The following is a 27,846-nucleotide window of genomic DNA, read 5'->3' as shown; positions in this document are numbered from 1 at the left end:
CTCAGATGTGGAACTTTCTGCCTTGATATTCTGGGATATAGGGCCGTGTGGAAGGGCCCTAGGCGAGAAAGAGACCTTTGTGGAGCAGAGCCTAGTCTTCAAGACCGCAGAGCCTGAATCCGTTGGTGGTGGCTGGCCACAGGCTTGCCTTGGAGGTTTGGGGCTGCTGCAAAAGGAGTTTCAGGACTAGTGATTTCCTTTTCTCTCGAGTACCAGAAAGTCCCTTCTCCCTTTCTGCCGAGGAGACCTTCCCCGTCAGTATAACCACCCCCCCATGCTTTTGCGCCCTTCCTTGCTCAGAGGAGGCGGGGCGGGGGGCGAGGCCAGAGGCAAGGCCGCCCATCTCTCTCTCTCTCTTTCTCCTCCTCCTCTTGCAGCCGCAGTTCATACAAACGCGGCGAGGAAGGCAGGCGGGCAGTCAGTCAGTCACTCGCCGGGGCCACGACGGCGTGGCTCCTCTCTTTATCCCTCTCTTCTCCGGCTCAGTCTGGAGGGCGCCCAGGGAAGGAGAGGCGGGCCTTCTAGCCCCGCCACCGCTGCGGGGAAGCACCCACCACCCCAGGCTCCCCATGCCGTGAGCGGACCCACTCCCGGGAACTAGGACGCGCGAGTCCTCCGAACACATCCTCCGGCTGTAAGTTGCCCCGACCTGTTGCCTCCCGGGGAGGGTTTGCTCAGCCCCACCGAAGGAGGGAGGGAGGGTAGATAGATAGTGGCAGAGTGGGTAGAGAGTGGGGAGAGGTGGATGAGTAGATAGTGGGGCGCGGTTGGAAGCGATCCCCTCCCCAGTTCCCTTCCACACAGCCCTATATCACAGAATATCAAGGCAGGAAATCCCACATTATCTGAATATTCACTCAGATAACCCAGTTCAAAGCGGATATTGTGGGATTTTCTGCCCTGATATTCTGGGATATAGGGCTGTGTGGAAGGGCTCTCAGATAACTCTGTTCATATCAGATATTGGGCCCTTCCATACAGCCCTATATCCCAGAATATCAAGGCAGAAAATCCCACAATATTGAACTGGCTTATCTGAGTCCATACTCGGATATTGTGGGATTTTCTGCCTTGATATTCTGGGATATAGGGCTGTGTGGAAGAGTCCCCAGTTGTCAGTCCTCTTGAGGAGCATATGCACTGCAGAATTAATCCGCTTTGACCCCACTTGAATTGCCATGGCTCAATTTTACTGGATTGTAGTTTTAAGTGTGCAGAATGAATGCAGTTTGCCACCACTTTGCTTGACTCAATGCTGCAGAACAGGCATGGGCAAATTTGGGCTCTTCAGGTGTTTTGGACTGCAACTCCCACCATTCCTAACAGCCTCAGCCCCCCTTTCCCCTCTCAGCCGCTTAAGCCTTGCAGCTTCAAAGCCCGGCTGCTTCCTGCCTGGAGGAATCTTTTATTGGGAGTTGTTAGCTGGCTCTGATTGTTTCCAACAGACTTCACAGCCTGAGGATGCCTCTTAAGCGGCTGAAGGGGAAAAGGAAGGGGCCTGAGGCTGTTAGGAATGGTGGGAGTTGCAGTCCAAAACATCTGGAGGATCCAACTTTGCCCATGCCTAGTATAGGTGCGCTTTAACTCAAAGACATTCAAAGCTCGCTCTCTCTCTCCCCCCCCCCCCCCCCCTCCGACTCGATCTGGTTTCATTCCGAAATGGTCCCGCGTGCGTGGGAAAGGGCCTGGGGAAGAATACTGCCGAGGGTTTCCCCCGAAGGAGGCAGCGATGGTCTGTCTTTGCAGCCCAAGGAAGTGAACTGCTGCGCCTCCAGCCGGGCTCATGGCTTTGCACAGGAAGAAGGCGGGCCGGAGGGTGTGCTTCTTTCTCCCTTTCTCTCGCTTCCTTCCTTCCTCAATCCCTCCCTCTTTCTCTCTCTCCCTCCCTTCTTGGGGATGCCTCGGAGTTTCTCCTTTTCCTTTCACAGCCAAGGGGGAGGGAACCGTTGGCGGTCTTTTGTGGAGGGAGACCCGCGTGGCTCGCTGGGCTTCGTCTGGGCAGCTGCAAAAAGGAAGCGCCAAAGCCGCCGGGTTTAAAAATGAAGGCGCCTATTCTCATGGGCAAGCCCTGCCAAACACCAAAACTGTGATCAACTGGGATGGGTGTGTGTTTGACAAACCAGCTTGCTCTTTCTTCTCTCTCATTCCTCCTAAATGATTTGATTGTGTCCCTTAAAACTCCCTTTCCACTCAGCCCTATATCCCAGCATATCAAGGTAGGAAATCCCACATTATCTGTGTGTGGACTCAGAAGTGGACCCACTTTAAAGCAGATAATGTGGGATTTTCTGCCTTGATATTCTGGGATATAGGGCTGAATGCAAGGGTCCAGAGTGGGATGTGGGGTGTTGTGAGTTTTCCAAGCTGGATGGCCATCTTCCAGAAGTATTCTCTCCTGACCTTTTGCCCACATCTATGGCAGGCATCCTCAGAGGTTGTGAGGTCTGTTGGAAACTAGGAAAATGGGGTTTATATATCTGTGGAATGTCCAGGGTGGGAGAAAGTACTCTTGTCTGTTGGAGGTAGGTGTGAATGTTTCAATTGGCCACCTTGATTAGCATTTAATGGCCTTGCAGTTTCTAGGTCTGGCTTCTTAGGGCCCATCCATACAGCCCTATATCCCAGAATATCTAGGTAGAAAATCCCATAATATCTGCTTTGAACTGGGTTAACTGAGTCCACACTCAGATAATGTGGGATTCTCTGCCTTGATATTCTGGGATATAGGGCTGTGTGGAAGGGCCCTTACAGTGGGATGTGTCAGTGTATTGTTGAAGGTTTCCATGGCCAGAATCATTGGGTTGCTGTGAGTTTTTTGGGCTGTATTGTTGTTGTATTGGATCACACATTGTACACTTCCCAATAATAATTTGGAAGTGTCAAACGTGTGATCCAATACAACAGTCAACATAGGGACCTTGTTTGCTGTGTACTAATCTTGTATTTATAATAATAATAATAATAATCTTGTATTTATAATAATAATAATAATGGGTTGCTGTCAGTTTTCCAAGCTGTATGGCCATGTTCCAGGAGCATTCTCTCCTGACGTTTCACCTGCATCTGTGGTAGTTATCCTCAGAGGTTGTGAGGTCTGTTGGAAAGTATGCAAGTATGATTTACATATCTGTGGAATGTCCAGGGTGGGAGAAAGAACTCTTGTCTTTTGGAGTCAGGTTTGACTGTTGCAATTGGCCAACTTGACTAGCATTGAATGGCCTTTCAGCTTCAAAGCCTGTCTTCCCAACAAAGGATTCCCCCAGGCAGGAAGCAGCCAGGCTTTGAAGCTGGAAAACAATTTAATGTTAATCAAGATAGTCAATTGCAACATCCACCTTGCCTCAATCAGACAAGAATTCTTTCTCCCACCCTGGACATTTCACAGATATATAAACCCCACTTTCCTAGTTTCCAACAGACCTCACAACCTCTGAAGATAACTGCCATAGATGTGGTATCCTGCCATAGATGTGCGTGAAACGTCAGGAGAGAATCCTTCTGGAACATGGCCATACAGCCTGGAAAACTTACAGCAACCAAGTTTTGATATCCTTTAATGGATTTTATCCATCATGTTCCAGTGCCTCTTGATGACTGGGAAATGTTCAGAAACTGAAGTCCTAGATGCCACTTTTCCGGCTGCATGTATTATCCCCAAAACTTAAAATCCTATTACAAAGATTATCCAAATGATATTTTCTGCCAGTCTGTATTCTACGCTAATCTGGGCTTTTGCTTTGCTGCGGCTGTTGAAAAGGAAACAACATTTCTTGCAGCGAAAATGGAAAGTCCACATTAATATGTGTCTTCCTTATAAAAGAGAAATTCCTTTTTAACTGCTCAGGGCATTTCTGTTTCAAGCAAAGTTAAATAAACTACAAAGGAGAATCTCCTAGCCATGTATGAATTCCTGTGTTAAAATATGAACTATATCAATGGGTCGCTGTGAGTTTTCTGGGCTGTATGGCCATGTTTCAGAAGCATTCTCTTCTGTTGTCTCTCCCACATCTATGGCAGGTATCCTCAGAGGTTGTGAGGATGCCTGCCATAGACGAGGCAAAACGTCAGGAAGGAATGCTTCTGGAACATGGCCATACAGCCCGGAAAACTCAAAAGCAACCCAGTGATTCTGGCCATGAAAGCCTTCAACAACACATTGAACTATATCAATATTTGCTTAACAGTGGAGTCCTTTCCTGATGCGGCTCCTTTAAAGTCTTAAGAGAGGGCTGTACACAGGAAGTAAAAAGGATTTTTGCTCTAGGTGCATTCTTTTATTATTGCTGCATAGAAAAAAACAGAAAGCTAGTAATGAGATACTTGGTTTTAAGCAGTTGGTCTAATGAGAGGTATGTACAGATAATTATTGAGTTTTCACTGTTTTCATCCTCAGCCTAAAATCAGCTCTGAAACTCAAATACTTGATTTTGCCTCTTTGGGTGTGTGCATTTCCCTTCCTTTCAACCTGTAGAATAATAAGCTGAATTAGAGGAGTCATTGGAAAGATAGGTTTCCAATAACATGTTTGTTTTTTTATCTCTGCGAACGCAAAGAAATGATTACTCTTAATCAGTTCTGTGGTCATTTATGCAGTGCCTTAGCAAACCATTCATTGTGCTAAATCTTGTTTGTCCCAACTTGTGAAGACTCATTGAATTAATGCAGTGGTTCCCAAACTTTTTTTGACCACTTTGACCAGGGACCACTCTCCAACAAAAAGAGTTACAAATCACGCTTTGTTCAACTTTAGATTCTGTTTGGTTATTTGGGGTGCTGATTCAGAAAATTGCATTGGATAGACCACATCAGCTCTAGCTTCTGATACAAAAATATGCTATCCAGTAATTGCCATTTGCTCACCCACAGAAAACCATCTATATAAATAAAAATGTTATGTTTGTTTGTGAGATTAACATAACTCAAAAACCACTGGATGGATTGACACCAAATTTGGACATAATACACGGATCAGGCCAACAAGTGACCATCACTCATAAAAACACTGAAAAACACAGCAGAAGAGACGTAAAAAGCCAAAAATAAAAAATACATTACAACGCATGCACAAACCACTTATATATACGCGTACACACATATATACACATATAGACAAATATATACACACACAAAGCACATATACACAGACTGGGTCACAGCAATGTGTGTCAGGGGACGGCTAGTATTTAATAAGCCATGGCACTATAAGAGGGTTTTGAGAGACCAATCACTCAAGTTGCAGCAGTGTAGTAACAGTGGGGCCATGGACCAGATTTTAGTTCTTGCGGACCACTGCACGGATCACAGGTTGGGAACCACCAAATTAATGGGAGAAGATTTGTTAAGTCAGCATGGAGTCACTCCCACTTCCTCAATGATTTTATTGCAGTCCGGAGTAACAACTGAATTGGACCTCTGAGTTTAGGAATAGTATGCCTTAGAATAGAGAGCCAGTGTGGTTTGGTGTCGAACTATGACTGGAGACCAGAATTGGAAACCCACAGTCACACACTCTCAGCTTCAGACGAAAGCAGTTCTTTGATGAAATCTTACCAGGAAAACTCAGTGACAAGGTCACTTTAGGGCTGACAGAAGCCAGAAACATGCAGCAACATCAACAAATACCTTCGAATGGAGGATGCTGGAGGATGGAAAAAGAAACAGAACAGGAAATAGCCTCATATTCTTTAGCCTGGGAAAGAACTGTGAATTGATGTTGAACACAGATGGGGGCAAATTAGGCTGGACCTAAGATGGCTTTTATATTGTAAAAAACTTGAAGATGTAGTGTAAAAATGAAGACTAATAGCCATCACTTGTATAGTTCCTTTGAAGTGCTTACTACTGAGATCCTAGTGATAGAGGGGACTGTTCTAAGCTGCAGTCCCATGCATAAACTTCCCACAATCTGCTCGTGCCTTCTAGATATGTTGAATTACAACACATCACAGCTAGCCAGCATGCTGAGTGGGGTGTAGTTGTAATTCAGTGCTGGTGTCAGGAATCTTCCAGCTGCCTTACAGTTTATGGCAATCCCTGAATTTCATAAGATTTCTTAGGCAAGGAGCGATCAGGGGTGGTTTTGCTAGTTCCTTCCACTGAAATGTAGTCTATAGTACTTAGCATTCCCCGGCAATCTTCCATCCAGATACTAATGAGAACTCACCCTGATTAGCTTCCAAGATCAGACAGGACCATATATATGTTGTCGAAGTCTTTCACATCCAGAATTACTAAGTTGCTGTGAGTTTTCTGGGCTGTATGGCCATGTTCCAGAAGCATTATCTCCTGACATTTTGCTCACATCCAACAGACCTCACAACCTCTGAGGATGCCTGCTGTAGATGTGGGAGAAATGCCAGGAAAAATGCTTTTGGAACATAGCCATACAGCCCGGAAAACTCACAGCAACCCAGGACCATATATACCTAGGAATAAATGTCATTGATCCCAGTTATGCCATTTGCTTCACATTGCATTCTATGATGGGTAGTGTACATGCTGTGGTATGATTTACCCGAAGGACATTGTCACAGTTGCTTTGCTTTGCTAAATGTCTCTGAAAATTATCTTTGCTAAAATACTCTGTTGCTTGCATAATTTGCAGCAACAGAGCGAGGAACAGTATTTCAGCTGACAACTTGGAATGCTGTACTGGTAGTTTATGGCCCACCCCAAATGCCCACATAATCAGAAGCTCACATAAATGGGTGTACTGGAGTGGATCTCTTATAAGAATTAACAAGTCAATCATACAGTAATAACAAAAGAGTTCTTCTAGGTTGTTCTAGAATGAAATTCTATTCGCACTTGTTAAGGCATTACTCAATGAGCACTTATAATGGATATTTTGGTATCAATAATTTATTGAGATGCTGGTGCCCTGGAGTGTTCTAGGGTAAAGATAAGGAAACAGTGTGCCTCTTACATTAGATTTTGCTTGTTCTGTTTGGAATTCTTCTGAAACTGCAGAATGTTTTGAATGGGTGAATGCTTTTCTGTGTTTGTATTTCCTGGTTCTGTTCGCCCACTTTTTTCGGCTTGAGGCAGATTTTTAAGGTTGGGGTATCTGCAATAATATATTTGCGAGGTGTTTATTTTTCATATTGTGGTTTATTTGTGTTTATATTGGGTTGATGTGAGTTTTCTGGGCTGTATGGCCATGTTCCAGAAGCATTCTCTCCTGACATTTCACCAGCATCTATGGCAGGCATGGTCTGTTGGAAACTAGGCAAGTGGGATTTATATATCTGTGTGTTGAATTCAACTTATGGCATGAAGGATCCCATATAAACGAGAGATCTCCAAGAGCTCCAATCATTAACTGGCCTGCTCAGATCTTGCAAAGTCCTGGAAGCTTTTTTCATGTGCAGAAAAGAGACAACAACCGAACTCCTTTTGGGGTGTGTGTGTGTGTGATTTTACCTGTTTCGAACAAGCTGAGGTTAGCATCATGAGGTGATCCTCCACAGACCACCACACCAATGAGTTGTCCTTTCCTTTCTTTGCATTTCTTCAAATGATTTCAGATGACCAGTTCTTATCTTCAGATCAGAGATAGTTTTGATTCTTAGGACATTCTCTTGTTCAGTTTTGGGCTATTTATGTTACATTTTTGGGATCCTTTCCTGTGCAATGCCACAGTTATGGAAGTCCCACTTTACAAAGTACTACATGCAGGAGCACTTTCAGCAAGATTTTTTTTGCTTTGCATTCATTTTTAAATGGCTATTAAGCCACACATTTTTGAACATCCTGCCAAGCACTACCTCTCTCATAGTCTGATCCTATCATAAACTTTTATGTGCGCAGAGCTCTGTGTCTGTGCAGAGCTTGTTTCACACGCATGAAGGGTCCCATTACTGCAGAGCTCAGAGAAAAAACTATTTATAAGGTCATATCTGAGAAACTTTTTCCTTAATGCACTTGATTTGAGGGATTGTTTTAATTAACACACCCTGTCCCCGCAGGAAACTCAGACATGCTAGGCTTCCTACAGTCCTTGTGACTTAAGAGCAGCCTCAGATGGTGTTGATTTTGTGCATCAGGGTGGAATGAGTTCCTTCCGGATCAGGTTGAGGAAATCACAGCCTGTGGGCTACATGCAGCCCTCAGGAGCTTGCTTTACTCCCTAAAACACCTCCCTAAGCTTTGGACACATTTTCAAGAACAAAGAACACCACCTCCCAAATAGAAACAGAGCAGCTTATATTATTGCAGGCACCCCAACCTTAAACACATGCCTCAAGCAAAAAAAGTGGGAGAATAGAACCAGGAAATACACACTCAGAAGTGTCATCTTCCTTAGTTTTGGGCTGAAAATGATATGGTGTGTCTGTCAACCCCCCCCCTTCCCCAAAATGAAAAATTGCTAACATGGCATAGTGACTTGAGGGTGTAGAGTTAATGTAGTTTGATGGAAATTTCACTTCATAGCTCAATGTTATGGAATCCTGGGAGTTGTAGTGTCATAAGGTATATTTTATCAAAGAGTGCTGGTGCCTCAGCAAACTACACCTCCCATTATCTCATAACAGTGAAAGGGGATGTCTTTCAACCCCCCCCCCCCCCCAACAAATGAAAAATTGCTAACTTGGCATAGTGACTTGAAGGTGTAGAATTAATACAGTTTGATCCAAATTTCATTGTTATAGCTCAATGTTATGGAATCCTGGGAGTTGTAGTGTCATAAGGTATCTAGCCATTGGGCAAAGATTGCTGGTGCCTCAGCAACCTTCAACTCCATGATCTCATAACAATAAAACTGCATTAATTCTACAGTGTGGATGCATTCTGAGTGTTGGATTGGGATGTGAGATCAGGGTTCGATTTACTGCTCTGCCTTGGGCAAGGTTGCATTTTCTCAGCCATAATGGAAGGCATTGGCAAACCTCTTCTCAATAAATCTTGCCAAGAAACCCAAATGAGAGGATTGGCACAAGATAGAGTTGACTTGAAGGCACATAAAAACAACTTGCTTGCAGTTATCTACTCCATGCCAGATGTGTGATTTCAGTAGCTGGATCTGAGATATTTAGAGGGCGCCTCTACTAAGCAATTTTAAGTTATAAATATTAATTAAACTTAAGAGCAGACATACAGACTACATTTTAGGTTGCAGTAACTGCATTGTATAATACATGCTTAATTTCAGGTGCAAATATTTACCTGATGACTCAGGATGATGGAGCGATAATATCTATTAGTTTCCAGTAGGTATAGCAGGTGATTTCTTGAGGGAGTAAGGTAAATTTTAACCCAGCATTCGCTTCTGGCAGTCTGGTACACCCAGTTAATGTTTTGTTGTTTGTCTGATAATTTTATTAGGTATAACAGCTAGTAACAACGGGCTAAATCTAGTATTAGTTTCATCTAGATTAAGTCCATTGAAATGAATGTAGTTGTTAATCACAGCTATCTTGGGTCTCATTGATTTCATTGTTGGATTTAACACTCTACAGGGAATCTTGTAGCCTTCTAGATGTTAGACTGCAACTCCCACCATTCTTCATCATTAGCGATATCCCAACAGTTTTTAATTCAAAAGACACCCGGAGAATCACAGGGTTCCCATCCCTGGTTAAAATGTGATAAAGGAATAGGCCAGGAAAGCCCTTCACTTTTTAAGGACTGGGACAGGAACTAAAATTCCTTCACTCTTTGAATACTGGCTACGATTTTGTGGCACTTCCTATAAAGCAGCATTTCTCAACCTGGGGGTCAGGACCCTGGGGGGGGGGAGGGGTATGTGTGTGAGAGGAGTCACAAAAGACCATCAGAAAACACAGTATTTTCTGTTGGTCATGGGGGTTCTGTGTGGGAAGTTTGGTCTAATTCTATCATTGGTGGGGTTCAGAATGCTCTTTGATTGTAGGTGAACTATAAATCCCAGCAACTACAACTCCCAAATGACAAAATCACCCCACTCCCAAAACCCCACCAGTATTCAGATTTGGGCATATCGGGTATTTGTGCCAAATTTGACGCAGTGAATGAAAATATATCCTGCATATCAGATACTAATATTACAATTCATAACAGTAGCAAAATTACAGTTATGAAGTAGCAACAAAAATGATATTATGGTTGGGGGTCACCACATCATGAGGAACTGTATTAAGGGCTCGTGGCTTCAGGAAGGTTGAGAAACACTGCTATCAAAACATCTGGAGACTCATAGTTGCTCACCCCTTTGCTGACAGTAGTAAGAGGTATATTTACACTGCAGAATTAATGCAGTTGGATGCCACTTTAACTTTAATAGCCCAATAATTTGGAATCATGGGAACAGTAGTTGTATAAGATCTTTAGCCTTCTCTGCAAAGAGTGCTGGCTCTTCACCAAACTACAGGATTCCAGGATTCTGTACAATTGAGTTATGGCAATTAAGGTGGTATCGCACAGTATTAACAATTGCATCCTAAGTATGTTTCAGATTGCAACCTGACTGTTATCTGGTGTAGGATCAGTCTTGGTTACTCATCCTCAACTATGTTTGAGTTTATGCAAGAACGTGAAATACTGTTCTCAGGATGCAAACTGTGTGAGTACTTTGCAAACTGTAACCCATAAATATTTTTACAGTGGCATTCTTCAGTCATAGTTACTAAGCAACCAATCTGGGTAATATAAAAGATTCTTACATGCTTTGACCATCAGGATATATTATAATCCTAGCTAAGGTGTTCTTCCCAGAATGGATGTTGCTAACAATGCACTAACTTCTCTAATGATTTCCAAATCAGAAGTGCTTAGCTCTGAGAAATATAAATAGGATTGGGCTTTAAAATGGAAAATATTATAGTCTCATAACAGGTTCCACACATACTTGGTATGGGTAGGAACCATGCTAGGTGAGGTGTAAAAATAATAGCCCCAAATCCCCCATAAGGATGTTTTTCCGCCCTGAACAGAAACTGAGACAGCTCAAGTAATCTTGTTGAGTGTAGTACAGTAGCAAACATTGCCCTCACTCCATGAAATCAAGGTGCATAATGTGGAGAGCTTGCCAATTTATACATATGGCAGGAAATCCCCCAAGCATCTTTCTTCCTTCCTGACAATAAAAATTCATTATCCCACAGATCAAACAATGTAAAACATTTTGCCCTTTCATGGTATGCATAGTTAACATCTGTCTCTATCTGTCTTTTGATAGGGTTTGCCATTGTTCAGGTTAGAGCTCGTGAAATCTTGGAGAATTGCTTATAAGAAGAATGTATATATAGTAGATTCTCAGTTAATTGGCACCCATAGGAATTGATAGATTTTGGATAAATGTAGTTTCTGGTTGCTTGAGAGTTATTATTAAAAATTGGCCTAACTAATACTATAGTGCGGGCATGGGCAAACTTTGGCCCTCCAGGTGTTTTAGTCTTCAACTCCCACAATTCCTAACAGCGACTGTTAAGAATTGTGGGAGTTGAAGTCCAAAACACCTGCAGGGCCAGTTTGTCCATGCCTGCTATAGCTCATACTAAAGCATACAATACACTCTGTATGTATGTGATATACAGTACTTACCTACTTACTTAGGTGATCTCTCGTTGATCGAGTAAGATTGTCTTCCAAATTCGGTGTATTGGCGGTGGGTATGTAGGTGACTGTGGAGCCCTATTCTTGACCTGAACGGTCTCCTATAGTGAGGGCATTGGTTTTCAGGTGGAAGGCGGTCCTGGTCTGGATTAGATTGATGTGCCTTCCTCTTGGCACGTTTCTCTCTTTCGTCTTCCAATCGTGCCTCTTCAAATTCTACAGCACTGCTGGTCACAGCTGACCTCCAGCTGGAGTGATCAAGGGCCAGGGCTTCCCAATTCTCTGTGTCTATGCCACAGTTTTTAAGGTTTGCTTTGAACCCATCTTTAAATCTCTTTTCCTGTCCTCCAATATTCCATTTCCCATTCTTGAGTTCGGAGTAGAGCAACTGCTTTGGAAGAGGGTGGTCAGGCATTCATGATATACAGTAATTAAAAGCAAATAAAGACAAACTTGATGTGACACAGTTTTATTATTTTACTAGGAGCCCCCAGTGGCACAATGAGTTAATAAACTCTCGTGTGGCAGAACTAAAGACTGACAGGTCAGAGGTTCGAATCTGGGGAGAGTGTGGATAAACCTCCCTCTGTCAGCTCCAGCTCCCCATGCAGGCACATGAGAGAAGCCACCCACAAGGATGGTAAAACATCGAAACATCTGGGCGTCCCCTGGGCAACGTCTTTGCAAATGGCCAATTCTCTCACACCAGAAGTGACTTGCAGTTTTACAAGTCACCCGACACAAAAAAAAAATAATTTTACTGTATTATTAAATCAGCTTTTAAAAATTAAAATATTATTTCTTCCATTTTTTGCCAGTTGCTTGAGAGTTCCCGTTGTTTGAGTTTCAGTTTACTAAGAGTCTACTGTCATGCCATACTGAAGTGGCAAAACAAATGATTGGTTGGACAGTGCTCAGGAATCCACTGATCATGTCTGAGTGGCTTCAGCATATAGTTTTCTTCATTTCTCTAAAATGCCATTTCCAAGCTCTGTCCCTCACCTTTTCTCCAAAGGAACTGGGGCATTACATTTTTAACAAGTATTGTGGACTTTCCTATATGTCAAGGGCCTGGCCAATTCCTTTCGAGTGTCAGGCTTGACTCATCACCCAGTAGCAGATTAATGAATAGTTAAACTTCTCTGTGTAGATTCTTTCCGATTGAGTGACAGGTCTAGTCTCGTGGGAAAGTTTCGTGGAGGTCATGACAAATTATATCTTTCTGTCCTCTAAACTTCCTTAACTCCTACTGTTGGTCTGGCCTGTGGAAACATAGGCCTTTTCTGTAGGCTGTGGTAGTTTTTATAAAACCTGAACCAAAGCTGGTCTAACCAGTGCAACAGGTGGACCTAACCACAGTGGACTTTATGGTTGGTTAGGAACTGCCTTGAGTTCCAGTCTTGGGGGGGAAGGCAAACATAATGATTGATTCATTGAACAAATTAGGGGGGTTTTAAAATATTTTTTTCAGAACCTTTTAACCATCATGGCTAAAGCCGGAGATTCCAAGATATGTAGTCTAAAAAGCAACCTTGCTAAGAATTTATTAGGAATCAGAGAGCCCTCTATTGTTCCCAGACATTATGACTTTTACCCAGTTGTTACATATAATATCCAACAGATAATAATAATTTTTTTTACCCTCCTCTTCTCATAGCTCGAGGTGGGTTACAGCACAGTTAAAAAGACAAAAATACTATAAAAAAAATCTACAAACACACATTAAAATTCAGTTCCATAACTTGATACAAATCAAGGCATTTCTGTAAAATATGCTTTAATTGCATAAGACAGAGGCCAAAACATGTGACATTAGTTTAAAATTCATGCTTAAAAAAGACTGGCTGGGTAGACCAGGTAGAGATAGGTCTTCTAATCCCTAACTAGAAGCCAGTGTAGTATAGGAATTTGAGTGCTAGACCCAGGAGGCCAAGGTAAGTTGTGGAAACCCATAGAGAGACTTTGGGCAAGTTGTACTCTCTTGCCCTAAGAGGAAGTCAGTGGCAAACCTCCTCTGAATAAATGTTGCCAATATTATAGGGTTTTCATAAGTTATTGACTTGAACACATAACAAAAAATGAAATAGATAATACATACTTCTTATGCTGCAAGACTTAATTCTTTTAAGATGCTGTCCTGTAGCTGGACAGCTTGAATCCCTGCTGGAAAGGGGCAGTGGTCATGCCCCCCCCCCCCCCGGTATATGCGCCAAAGATATGCTCTGCAGGATAATGAGATCATCTGGAACATTGGAGGTTGTGGGAAGATATGGTAGTAGGCCTAGGAGTTTTAGACAGATAGCATGAAATCAGCCCAGATTCTCTCCCCTTCTGCTGGAGCATATATTTTGGCTGGAAATCTACTCAAAGGCTGCACTGGTTGGTGGGATAAAAGTTGAATTCAGTCCATGGTCTTGCAAAAAAAAATATCAATTTTTCTGTGAACTGAATTAGCTCCAAGGAATTGCTTTATGAGAAACATAGGAAGCATTATCCTTTGTGAGATAAGCAGTTAATGCTTTTCCCCTTAAAAAGAATGAAATAAGTGAAGACTTCAAAATCTGGTCCCTTGTGTTTCAATACAGTGTGTAGTTTAAACACTGTGGTTTTAGTCCTAAAATAGCTAGCTTCAGAGATGAGGATACACACCTGTGGTAGACTCTCTGCATAGTATTAGAAAAATTACGTTTTCAAAAAGTGTTGGGAGTGACCTCTCAGCTTTATCTGTTCCATTCTTTCTTGATGTGGGCAGAACTTTCCTATCAGGATATCATCTTAATGAGTCTAATTTGTGGGTGCTAAAGTTCTTTGCAGCATTTTTACATTCCTGAATGCAGTTTGCCTTGTTGCTCCTCCTGGTGTGATTCAAAGCAGGAGAATGTTTAAAGTATGTTCATCTGTGCATATTTTTGAATCATATGCTCTACACAGGAAAGGTGTGAAAAGCCAAAGGTATCTCCTCCCCCAGCCTTTCTTAAACTGCCACTGTGGATTGCTGAGGAAGTGGGAGATCTGGTTTGCCAAGATAAACCTGCTATCTTGAGCAATAATTTCAGAATATGCCAGTCAAGAGATTTGTATTAGAAAAATACTTTATCCTCAGCTCATAATTCCATAATGCTTTGCAAACTGGGCAAAAAAGAACATAGTTTGCAGGTCTGTTGCTTTTTACCTTTGAGCAAAGTTGTAAAATTGATTTTTTTTGGACTATAACTCCAATAACCTCTCTCTCAGTTACTGTAGCCATGTTGCCTGGGGGGTTCTGGAGACTGTAGTCCAAAAGTGATCCCTCCTCCCAGCAGTGCCAGGAAATAGACCCTGCTGATTTTACTGGTATAGCCTTATAAATCAATATGTATATTATTATGGTATTTTATTTCTGTTTTTTAAAATCCTTGCATTGTTCTCATAAGACGTATTTGCTCTTTTTTATGTTTAGGTGTGGAAGAAAATGTCCGTCAGCATGCATGAGAATCGCAAGTCTAGAGCCAGCACTGGCTCCATAAACATATATTTATTCCACAAATCTTCCTATGCTGATAGCGTCCTCACTCATCTCAACCTTCTGCGTCAGCAACGCCTTTTTACAGATGTCCTTCTCCATGCTGGGAACAAGTCCTTTCCTTGCCATAGAGCTGTTTTAGCTGCTTGCAGCCGCTACTTTGAAGCCATGTTCAGTGGAGGACTCAAAGAGAGCCAAGCCAGTGAAGTGAACTTCCATAACTCCATACACCCGGAAGTTCTAGAGCTTCTCCTTGACTATGCTTACTCCTCAAGGGTCATCATCAATGAAGAAAATGCAGAGTCCCTTCTAGAGGCAGGTGACATGTTGGAGTTCCAAGACATTAGAGATGCTTGTGCAGAATTCTTAGAGAAGAACCTTCACCCTACAAACTGTCTTGGCATGTTGCTTCTGTCTGATGCTCATCAGTGCACCAAACTTTATGAGCTTTCTTGGAGGATGTGTCTTAGCAACTTCCAGACCATCAGTAAAAGTGAAGACTTTCTTCAACTCCCCAAAGACATGGTTGTGCAGCTCCTGTCAAGTGAAGAACTGGAGACTGAAGATGAGCGGTTAGTATATGAATCAGCCATGAACTGGATAAACTACGATCTGAATAAACGCCACTGTTATCTTCCAGAACTGTTGCAGACTGTGAGATTGGCTCTTCTGCCTGCCATCTATCTCATGGAGAATGTTGCTACTGAGGAACTCATTACAAAGCACAGGAAGAGTGAAAACATTGTCGAAGAAGCAATAAGGTGCAAATTGAAGATATTGCAAAATGATGGTGTCGTCACTAGTTTATGTGCAAGACCCAGAAAAACTGGCCATGCCTTATTTCTTTTGGGAGGGCAAACATTTATGTGTGACAAGTTGTACCTGGTTGACCAAAAAGCAAAGGAGATCATTCCAAAAGCTGACATTCCAAGCCCAAGGAAAGAGTTCAGTGCATGTGCTATTGGCTGCAAAGTCTATATTACTGGTGGCCGTGGTTCTGAAAATGGAGTCTCTAAAGATGTTTGGGTGTATGATACACTTCATGAAGAATGGTCCAAGGCTGCTCCCATGCTAGTTGCACGATTTGGCCATGGTTCTGCTGAACTCAAACACTGCCTTTATGTTGTAGGAGGCCACACAGCAGCCACTGGTTGTCTTCCAGCATCTCCTTCGGTATCCTTAAAACAAGTAGAACAGTATGACCCTGTGACCAACAAATGGACAATGGTTGCCCCACTTCGAGAAGGAGTAAGCAATGCAGCTGTTGTGAGTGCAAAGCTGAAGCTTTTTGCTTTTGGTGGTACCAGTGTTAGCCATGATAAGCTACCCAAAGTTCAGTGTTATGACCTGTGTGAGAACAGATGGACAGTACCAGCTACCTGTCCCCAGCCATGGCGATACACAGCTGCAGCTGTTCTGGGCAACCAGATTTTTATTATGGGTGGAGACACCGAATTCTCTGCATGCTCTGCTTATAAATTCAACAGTGAAACCTACCAGTGGACTAAAGTGGGAGATGTGACAGCTAAGAGAATGAGCTGCCATGCAGTAGCATCTGGAAACAAGCTGTACGTCGTTGGAGGATATTTTGGCATCCAGAGGTGCAAGACACTAGATTGCTATGACCCCACACTAGATGTGTGGAACAGCATAACCACAGTGCCCTATTCGCTAATCCCCACTGCATTTGTGAGCACATGGAAGCATCTCCCTTCTTAATTGCATGTGTGCCTATACAGGTGAGAAACCACATCTACCAATACAGATGGCTGTTTTGCATTTGTACAAATATTTATGTCAAATGTGATATGATTTAGCCAGTGCTATATCCTATTAACAGAATTGGGAATAGAACCCCAGCTTCATTTTCTCAGTTAAACATCACAGTTTTATAAGTAAGATTACTTCTTTTATTCAGTACTGTGAGCATACTCAATTTCCTCTAGGTAAACACTTATATGAGCAATGTTAGATATGAACTGGGTGATCGTACATGCAGCCATCAGTAATTTGTGTGTCTTTAACATAAGGGTCACTCTTTGCTCGGCCCTTGGTTTGATTCACATGTTACCTATGTTTACACACAATTGATTCATGTGTATGGTAGGTTCCCCATATCCATGGGGGATATATTCCTGGCCTCATTGCAGTTGTATGAAACCGTGGATACATCTAAGTGCCATTAAATTATCCTCTTTCAGTCCCAACATACCATAGAGTTGCATTGGACCACCTAGAGTTCCTCTAGCATATACCTAGAGACACAATTTTTACTGTGGGCACAGGTAAGGGAAGCTGAAGATATGAGCTCCACAGTTATGAGGGATATTACAATGGCAAATTAGCTTGATGAAATGATGTCTAGGGGGGACAGTACACCTGAGTTATTTGAAATTTACATCAAAGTTATTTATTTTTCTTGGAACAAATGTTTGAACTCTAAACATTGTGTGACCATACTATTACCTAGCCCATTTGTTTATGCCTACTAGGACTGTTTGGTTCATTATCCTTGCTTGGATATATCTCAAATTGAAATAGCCGAGATTCACAATCCATGATATGCTTAGGACTGTGTGCTGACCAAGACAGTGGTTTGACTTGGATATCTAACATCTGCATGTGTTGGCCACTTTTGAAAATCTATTTCAAGCCACATATTAACATCAAATACAAATTATGTAGGCTTGTGTATCTGAACTTAATGAAATTAAGACTATTTATAATATACAGAAAAACATGTGTGTCTGATGGTGAATCATGCTGAATATGTGCTTAAAATAAGATATATTATTTGGATCAAGTAATAATTTGGCTTGCAAGTCAGAGCGTTCCAAAGCCCATAAATTCTATTTTATAGTTCAAGGCCTTGGCCGAGATCTGCACCTGATGGTGTGAACAAATGAAGGGCTGGTGACCTCTACAGAATGACATTTGCATACAAGAAACTCTGAATTTGAACTAGTTCTTGGAGATGCTTGTCCAGTTCTTTTGCTATTGGGATAAACTTGTTTAAACCTTATTTTCCCTCATTTTGAAGTGCCAAAAGAACTATTCCTTATGATACATCCTTTTCTCAACAGTTAGGTGTGCTTTTAGGGATTTATATCTGGTTTTCCCACCCCTTTTCACATTTCCAAAATGGCAAGTTGAATATTGAATTCAGAGAAATTTTTAGCCATTGAGCTTGGGTTCGCAAAGGTTTGTATTTTCCCAAAGTAAGTGAAGCCCAATCTTACTCACAGCTGACTGCTGCTTTTAATAAATTATTTTTGCTCTTCAAATCACATTTTTACCAGTGACTGGACTACTCCATCTGAGTATTCCATGAATTGCATTCCAGGTTTCCCAGATAGACTCATGCCCATAATTCTGCCTGGCATTTTGATGCCGCACAAGGAACCCATAAAGCTGTTCAGGTTGTAAATAATATGCTCTGTGGTATTATTTTCTTCTAGTGAAGTCTAGTGCTGGTGGAAAGATTAAGAGGAACTGGCTAGGTTACACTCGCAATAAAAGCAGGACAACCTCTTCGTAAAAAAGTAAATGACAAAAAGAGAGCCATTTAGGAATAGCTATAAAACAGTTGCAGATTGGGCTGTTGAAGTGCAAGTTCATCTGCCAATATGGCTACAGTGTTGCATTCTTAATTCTATAGAATTGAGTGATTCCTAGTTTTCTTAATCCTTGCAAATCTGTGCAAGGTCTCCAGTTCAACAATGCAGACATGATAACTTCTATAGTCTTACCAATGCAATATTCTGGATTTGCATCTCTTCAGCTGAGTCAAGGCTTCAGAATTAGGTATGCTCAGTTTAGAAAAAAATGTGTTGGACTTACATATCCTAGAATTTGCTGGGCAGCATTTCTGAAATAATCTTAAGAACTGTAGTCGAAAAATTAACTTTTCCAAGCTATCTTTGGTCTCCATGTTGAAACCTTCTCGACCATAATCTTTATTTGATTCTGGCTGAATCTTATCTAGGATTTGGGTTTCTGCACAGTAGCAACAATGAACAAAAGTTGACTAACAGTATGTGATTTCCCAAAGTTATTATATTACTACCATAATTCTGACTCACTCATCAGGCCTCCTGTAACTCTTCCATCAGCATTGTTTTCTTTTGAGTTACTTTAAAGTGTTTTATGTGATTCACACAACAACTTTTCCTGACATAGTTGATACAGATGCCTTGCAGATGTGCAGGGTTTCAGTGCCCATCATTCCTAGCCAGCATGGAAATTGGCTGTTGTTGTGGATGCTATATATTCAAATCCAATATGTCTAAAGGTTGCATCTATGCTGTAGAACTAATGTTGTTTGGCACCACTTGGAGTTTGTGAGGCACCTGCATTATTTGGCAGACAAGGCTAAAGATCTTGTAAAACTACAACTCAATGTAAACCATGTAAAACTACAAACTACAATGATTCCATAGCATTAAAGAGTGTCAAACCACACTAAATTCTATAGCATAGATGCACTCTTAAGGGAGGCAGCTATATAGGGTATGGTGATTTCCTGTTTTATTGGAAGTAGCTAAGAAATGGGTGGGGTTAAACTGATAGAAAAGACAAGCCTTTCTAAAACAGAATGTGCTGGTTTTCATCCAAAATATAATGTTCTCAAACACTTAAGTTTGAGAATACCCTGGATACTTAAGGCTAATTGTACATTTCCTATGCAACTCAAAAATTACACAAATAAACCTTCCAACCACTCAGAAACCTATAGTGAGAGAACTGGCAGAGAGAACCCTCACATCATGCCATTTTTTTGGTATTTTAATGGTCATTGATTCAACCGTCTTAATAGTAACACATTCTTAGACTCAGAATTGTGCCAAGAAAAATACTTAACATGTTTTTTTCAGCACTTTCCTGGATTGTTCTCTTCATTATTACGGTTATTGGCTAATATTGCAGGTTGAGTATCCTTTGTCTGGAATTCCAAATTATTCCAAATTGTACACTATCTGGATGAGATAGTGAAGCCTTTGCTTGCTAATGGTTCAGTTTACATAAGCTTTGTTTCATGTGCAAAATTATTAAAATATTGTGTCTAGAATTATGAGTTTAGATGTGAGTGTGATCTCTTAGCTATTTGATACAAACACACACACACACACACATACATACATGCAAGTATTTCAAAATCTGAAAGAAAAAATCTGAAAAACGGAACACTTTTTGTCTCAAGCATTTTGGATAAGGGATACTCAGCCTGTAATTTGAAAATGAAGCTATCTTGTTTCCATCCAAAAAGTTGCCCCTTTCAGCATAAAGCACAAAGCCAACATATTTTCCTGTTCCATTTTTTCCTTCCTAAAGCCCTGCTTCAGATTCTATGTTAAGATAACTGGATAGATGTAACTGGGGCTGCACAGTACACATCCAGCATGGAGTGATTTTTTAAGAACTGTCTCCTGCTGACAAAGCAGCAGGAGGGAGGGACAGAAAGGAAATTACTTCTGATTATGCTGTGTTTTCATGGTGCTGTGTGGCCCCAGCCTGACAGCATTTAGGGAAGTCTTAAATCTGCTTTGTCTCTTCCTTCAGACTTGTGGGTTCCATATCCCTGCACAAGAGGGAAAAGAGCAAATCTATGTATAATCATGACTAGAACCATTATATTGGCTTCAGTGGTTGAATGTATGGAAGACGAACCAACAAATACTTTAAAAAAATTGTCTACCTTTGAATCAGTGAGAGATAGACAGCAAAGTTTGCAGCATTAGCTTGACTGTCTTTTCTGCACTGAACTTTTCCCCTGCCCTTTGAATCTGAGGTTGGATTCAGCTTTCAGCAACAGTCATGTATATTCAAACATGTCGCACCAGGCTAACTGGAGCAATTTTGCAATTACACCAGCGGAAATCCCATCAAACTTTGCTTCATACGTCCTGGCAGAGCTATTAATTTCTACTTTAAAAACCAGCATGGTGCCTGGTTTCAAAACTGGCCCGAGAGCATAATGGAGTGAGAAGGTGGAGTGCGGACGCCAAACCATGGCATCCAAAGCCAATATTTTGCACTGAATAATCAACATAACAGAAAGGGTTCAATGGGGAGGCACTGGAGCATACCGCATTGTCGCATGACAAAGCACAGCAAAGCAGAATTCTGACATAATGAATAGCAGAAACCTTTTAAATAAGGGGATTAATATGTCTGCCATTCATATTCTGAATCGGTCCTATTCAGGATTCTCCATGGTTAGCAGGCCATTGGTTGGCAATTCTCTTCTCCAACAGGGCTGCTTTCCTTTCCTCCCCCACTTTTTGTTGCTAGTTTGCTTTGGCTTGAGACCAAAGTGGCTATCCTGCTACTTCTACCCAGGCAGTTCTTTTTTGTTTGTTTGCTCAAGGGAAGCTACAATAAATGTCCCTTCCAATCTCCTAGTTTATAACTCTGCCATATTGTCTGTTTGTAGAGCTTAGAGGGGGAAAGCCTGATACTGAATTGATATATCACTTCAAGTTTTTGCTATATCGGAATACAGAAAAGTTAACTTTAGTTGCAGAATCTATGTTTCAGTTTGGTTCTTGCACTTCATTTTGTTAAGGAAATCAACTGGTGGTTTTGGCACTAATCTCTGAAAGAGACGCTGACAATTTTCTGTAAGCTAGATCTGGCCTTGAATGCGATTTTGAATTTTGAGAAAACATCTGAACAGCGTATTGTTTCACCAAGGTCTTCTAATTATTCTCTTTTTTCCCTTTCTTAGTTTATTCCATTGGAGCCAACGGTGGAAAAACGGTTTGAATGAAGAAAAAAAAACTATTCTTTTTTCTGTTCCTGAGTTTGAAGAAAATCTTCTGCACCTTCTGCATATTTTAAGGCTGGAAATGAAGGAATAGAAGGGGATTATTGTCTTCAGTATATCAGCATATTGTTTAACTATGAATGAATTGACCTGTGATCGGGTCCCTGTGTCAGTAATTGTGGATTAATGTCAAGTTTAATCAGCCCTTAAAAGGAGAGGGAGGCGGGAGGGAGGGGAGCTGAACTTTCCAGAGCAGCACAACACAGCGCAAGCCTCCGTTTTCATGGACTTTGCTGTTTGTGTGTGGAATTCGAAATGCTTGTTGCCTCTCTTTGTGACAGTTTGAAGCGTCAGCAGCAGCTGCAGAGGGAAAAGGGGGCCAGGTCTGGAGCAGCGGCAAGATGTATGCCTTTGTGAATGAAGATACAGCTGGATCCCTTTCCACAGAGATGAGCATGTTTTCCTAGGCAGTGCCTGGAGCATCCATCTCAATTGCCAAGCTATGGCAAGTGACTTTCCTCTTGCTAAGGAGCAACAGCTCAGCTATTATTTACACTACAATTTCTTTTTTTTGCAGCATTTGTGGGTGAAGAGAAATAATGATTCCCCCACTGCATTGGATTCCTTCTTGTATTTATTAATTACGGCTGTCCTACTTCTAAATTGTTACTTGTTTGTTGTAGATAGAGCTATTTATTGTTCAGTGCTTGCATGCTGATACAATGCCTAGAGTTGTCTTCAAGTGCGAAGGGTTTGTGTGGATCGTATGGTTGGTTTTGCACACTCCTCGATATCTATTTTGACTTGCTCTGCTGCTCAAGGAAGAGGCTGAGTCATATCGGAGGAGAGAAGAAGGGAACGAGGCCAGGGTCAGAAATGGAAGGATTACAAGGTAGCGTCTTAAATGACACATGTCCTGAAGGAAGGAGGTCGCTTTCTCAGGCCACTGGCTCCCAAGGTTACATGCGGTGTGGCTTTGCTGAGCGTATTCCTGTTACTTTATTTGCCTAGTCATGCCTTTTTGAATGAACTCATCTGGAAATACCCGGCCAGCTTTCTTTTTGTGCAGCCTCATCGCTATTGGAAAGGGAGGATGGGGTGGAAAACAGCCTGCAGAATTCTTTACACAGAGCCCTCTTCATGGCATTATCCACGCTTTGCTTTTTGTTTGTTTGGTATTTATTTATTTATTTGCTGGGGAGCGGTGTTTGCTGTGGTCCCCTTTTTTTCTAACTAATGAAAGTCTCTCTCATTCAAAAATAAGATAATGGGGATTATATATATATAGGTTCGTCCCTTTTGGATTGAAATGGTCTTAACAAACTCTTTCTACCTCCCTGTCCATTTCATGCAACATCTGGCATGAGGGTTAGAATGACAAAGAGAGAACAAAGTTGTTCAATCCTGAAATATTGGCATTCATTTTCATTAATTAACAACTTAAAAGACTTTGAGATACATGGCTGAAATCATCTCATAAAAGAGATCTGAAATACCCCCTCTCTTAATTTATTTTTAAAATTTACTCTTTTTTTAACAAACTACAACAACAACCCTGTTCATTCCATTGTTGTTTTTACCCAGGGTTCTTGTGTTCTGTTTGCCAGACTTTTACTTAAGCTTTATATAAGAATTGGTTATGACCCAAGCAACATAAAGCTGCCAGTCCTCCATTGTGGTTGGTTGTCTTGTCTGATGTTGTAGAAACACAATGGTTTTCAATTGCATGTGTGCATGCCTACAAGGAGTTATATTATTATGCCTGCCTACATGATGGTGATGCTGATGATGTAGCTAAACTTTTGACATCTCTATACATATAGATCAACATTTTAACAGAGCCCATAGCACAGTCCTGTATTCAGATGTACATTGGGGCCTGACCTCCTAGTATAGCCTTCTCCAGAATTGTGCCTTCTAATGTGGTGAATTACAGTCTCCATCACTCCCACATCAAAGAACAAGACCAAGTGGGTTGGAAGGGATGGGGATTGTAGCCTGACACATCTAGAGGGCAACAGATGAGAAAAGGCTGTGGTATGTTTTAAGATGGCAGCCTCAAGTCTTAAAAGAAAATTTTCTCATGTTCTCATAGGCTAATTTTCCTAACTTTTGATATATGCATTTCTTATGTATTACCGTTAAATAAGAAATGAATGTATGTGCATTCTTACAGATAGTTGTGGTCCTTAGCATGGTTAGCAGAAAGGTGTTTTTTTAAAAGACTCTGAATTACTTGGATTTCTATTTGCAGAAGTTTTGTGTTGCAAGCCACGGTTTTGATTTGTACGCTTTTTACAGATTCTTAAGTTTTCTTACATTACAGCTGTAAAGGAAAGCTGCATAAAGGCTTCCCAGCGCAAAATTCTCCTTTGAACCTTGATTCAAATGTACTGAGTGACTGGAATGAAGGAAAAACCAAAGTCTCACTAGATTTGTGCACACAGACTACTTTGTTGCTTGTCTGCTGACATTGTCCTTGGGGGCAATGCACTCAGTACAGCTGCACTGAAGTCCCGAAGAAATAGATTATTTGATGGTTGTCACTCTTTGCTTGAGAAAAAGGCTGTTTGCCTTCTCTTTGAGTTTTAAGAATCTTTGCTGGAAATTTCTGTAACCATATAGCACACGGCTACAACATACCAAAAGGAAGGTTTGCCAGATTATAAACCTCCTTCCAAATGATGCACAGATTGCTCTTCACATTTGCTGAGATTAGGGGCATAGAAACCCCACAAAAGGGAAAACCATTATTATTAAACTTTATACCCCGCCATCATCCCCCCTCGGGGCTCGGGGCGGCTAACATGAGGCCAAGCCCAACAAATACAGTAACAAATGAAATACATACAGCAAGTAATAATTAAATAAAAATAAAATGCAATAAAAACAATGTACAAAAACAGTAAAAGAAAATTAACACAATGGGACATAACATGAACCATGAATAAAGAAATTTATTTTTATTTTGCCTGAGAGAACTTTAGGAATTTCTAGGTCTTCCAGCACAATTTATGGTCAAATTCCATAGAAAGAACAGTTTAAATAAAATCCTTGAATAATTTAATCCACAACAGTTGAAACCAGAGATGTGGAGGGATTGACTCCATTGTCAGATGGTTAAAAACTGGGAAACAAATAGAACAGTAATTTTTAACCCATGGTCTAAGCTTAAATTTGATTTTGATAAAAGAGTCTCTTGGCACAAATACTTTAAGCAAGACTTGTTGCTCAGTTGCATTGGGATTGCAGCTCCCTTAGTTCTTTCAGAGTTTACATGCAAATAAAATGGCTCTAAAGCACTGCTGAACTATGAAAGCTTTTAAAAAATATTCATTTAGTACAGGCATAAATCTTAAAGTACTTTGAATGAAGGGTCCAAAAATTCCTTTGTTTTCTTTGTTGAGAGAAGGGACAGAATTCTGCCTGCAGCAGCTCCCGATACAGCTGTCTAGCTTATGACACAAATCTGGTTTGTAATACCATCCAATTTCCTAAAGTGTCTGAAGTTTCTGAAGTTGTATTTCAAAGCAGTGGTTTGCTTTTAAGTCCTTGGATTTAATTCCCGGGTATAAGTTGAAGGAAACTGAAAAAGCAGGGTGGGCCTCTAGTTAGCCCTGTCGGCGAATACTTTGGGTTCCCCTCCTTTGAACTGACGTGGGAATTCCGACTTCCTACTTGGTGATTCCAGTCAGAGATGCAGCCCACACTTCTGAGACAAATGCAATTCACACTAGAGTGCGCACAAAAACCCCTTGGCATAAGACCGAAAGTTCTTCCCGTTTTGTGGTCCGGTTGCTGTGGAAACGCACAACAAAGGGCAGCCTACCACTTCTGGTATAATTGTGTAGTCCCTTTTTTGTAGGCCTGACACCTGTCTGAATAAAGAGTGATTAGAGCTGAATAGTGTCCCTTGTCTGACAATTGAAGATGCGGTTCACGTACAGCACCGATGACAACAAAAAAGGAAAGCGAAGAAGTAAAATGTCTATGTTGTGTCTCTTTGTTTGCCACTACGTTTTGAAGTTTTGTAAAACTGCATTTTTTTCACAATGTGAAACTGAAGGTCAATAAATTATTAGAGATTTTCTCTTCAAGAAATACGTTCTTCTGTGATTTGTTTGTTTTTTATTTGCCATGTAAAAAACATTTGCATGGATTCATTTAATACTCAACTTCATAAAAAGGGGCAGCTATGAGAAAGGAGTTCATTGATTTGTTTTAAATATCTGTTTCAGTTACACTTGGAATTCCCTCCTTTGTTCTGCCCTGTCACTCTTACTATGAACTAGTTCGGAAAGTTCAACAGCTAAAATGACAGGAGCTTTAAGACATCTCTGTGGACAGGAAATGCAAGGCTTTGCAAATCTCCCCACCTCCTGGCTCTTGAAGCATGGCTTAGGGACTGATATTACTTCAGAAGGAATTGTGCAAGTCAAATCCTGCCAAATTATTTCTGAAGGATGAGGGGAAAAAGATAAGTGGTATTTAAGAAAATGTGTGTCATTTATTTTTGCTGCAATGTAGTCAATTATATGAGTTGGTTCCAGATTTGACTACCCTATATACTTATGTATATGTCTAGAAATATCCGCTGAAAAACAACCCAAAAAACCTGAGTTATTCTACATAGTTCAGTGTGAGTAATGTCCTTTAACACTTTTCAAAAAGGGAGGTATCCCCTTTTCTGAGTTTAGGACAATAGGCAAGAGCTTAGTCTGTTCTTGGAAAACATAAAAGAAGTACCTCTACTTTCCGTCGCGTTGCCACTTCTGCCTATTTGAATGCTTGGATGGGAAAATTGTGGCCAGGAGTGGATAGCCTCTAGAGGTGACACTGGTGCTTTCCTCTCTCTGCAGAATGATTCCTGACTTATCCTGATGTCATATCAAAATTCATTATTTTTTGCCCTCAGCTTATACATGAGGTTGATATATTACACATGAATATATATGGTATGATTAGGAGAGATCCATCAGTATCAAGGGCATATTAGAATCATGGATTCATAATTACACCATGTCTAATGTAATTCAGGTTCATATTTAATTGATGTATTTTAAACATGAATAAGTTTGGACCCAGTCTGCAGTATTGCTCAGTTTTCTCAGAACATACTGGATTAGGTCCACATGTAGATGTATGCCATTAAGCTTCCTTATGATTTCTTCCTCACAGTCCCCTAAACAATCTCCAGACCCCTGAACAAGCAACATGAATGGGGGTGGGAGGGGGGACCTTGCTGAAATGGTGATTGGACTTCCCCAAAAGTCAACAGGAGGACTCCTCTGTGAGCTGAGCCCTTCCATCTTTTCAGAGAGAGCCTCGACCCAATCCTTGGGAGTCTTCAGTTCATGAGGAATAACACCCTCATGCTCTGACCTTAGTATATTCGATTGTTTTTAATACAATTTTAATAGAATGTCCACAGCTACATACAGAAATGAAGCATGTTTAATGTGGCAGGGTTCAGCAGATTCACATCTCATTACTGGTGTAACATATCCAAAACCCAACCTTATATATGATTATATCAAGGTCCTTTTAGTCCCAATTTATCCCTGTGGTCCGGTACATTGTTAATTGCATCATTGTGTATGTGTACAGCCCTGGTCCCCTGTGATAATGGAAGCTAACCAGAGTCAGCATTGGTTAGCACTTGGATTGGAGACTGGAAAGAACCAGGTAAAACCATATCAGAGTACTTGCCTCAGAAAATCCTCTGAAATTCACGTGGTCATTGCCTATAGATAGGATATAGATTTATTTTTTAAGTTTGTGTAAGTGTACATTGGTTAAAACTGCATAAAATGTCTTGATGCAATCATAAAACAATCAGAGCTTTGTTAAAAAAAATGTATACATTGGTAGTAGTATGAGTGAGGCAGGATGAAGACATGGAAGGGTAAGCAGAAGCCTGTAACAAACCAAATGTACAATGCTGTGAAAAAATTGAAATAGCAAAATGAAAAAAGGGAGCACTTATAGCACTAGTTCTAATACAAAAACAAGTTCACAAAAGGCTCTCAAATTCAGGGAGAAATGG

The 27,846-nt window shown here is 41.1% G+C and overlaps 1 protein-coding gene across 1 annotated transcript; it reads left to right on the top strand.

Moving 5' to 3' along the window:
- Window positions 1-370: 370 nt before the first annotated feature.
- On the top strand, window positions 371-25,901 carry ENC1 (ectodermal-neural cortex 1). Its single transcript, XM_060761661.2, has 3 exons — window positions 371-634; window positions 14,972-16,773; window positions 21,762-25,901. The coding sequence occupies exon 2, from the start codon at window positions 14,984-14,986 to the stop codon at window positions 16,751-16,753; it is 1,770 nt and encodes a 589-aa protein (XP_060617644.1). The 5' UTR covers window positions 371-634; window positions 14,972-14,983; the 3' UTR covers window positions 16,754-16,773; window positions 21,762-25,901.
- Window positions 25,902-27,846: the final 1,945 nt, after the last annotated feature.

Source organism: Anolis sagrei, chromosome 2 (genome assembly GCF_037176765.1).
Source record: "Anolis sagrei isolate rAnoSag1 chromosome 2, rAnoSag1.mat, whole genome shotgun sequence".
NCBI classification, from domain to species: domain Eukaryota; kingdom Metazoa; phylum Chordata; class Lepidosauria; order Squamata; family Dactyloidae; genus Anolis; species Anolis sagrei.
The sequence above is the reverse complement of the archived record's forward strand: the minus strand, read 5'-3'. Positions and strand labels throughout refer to the sequence as shown.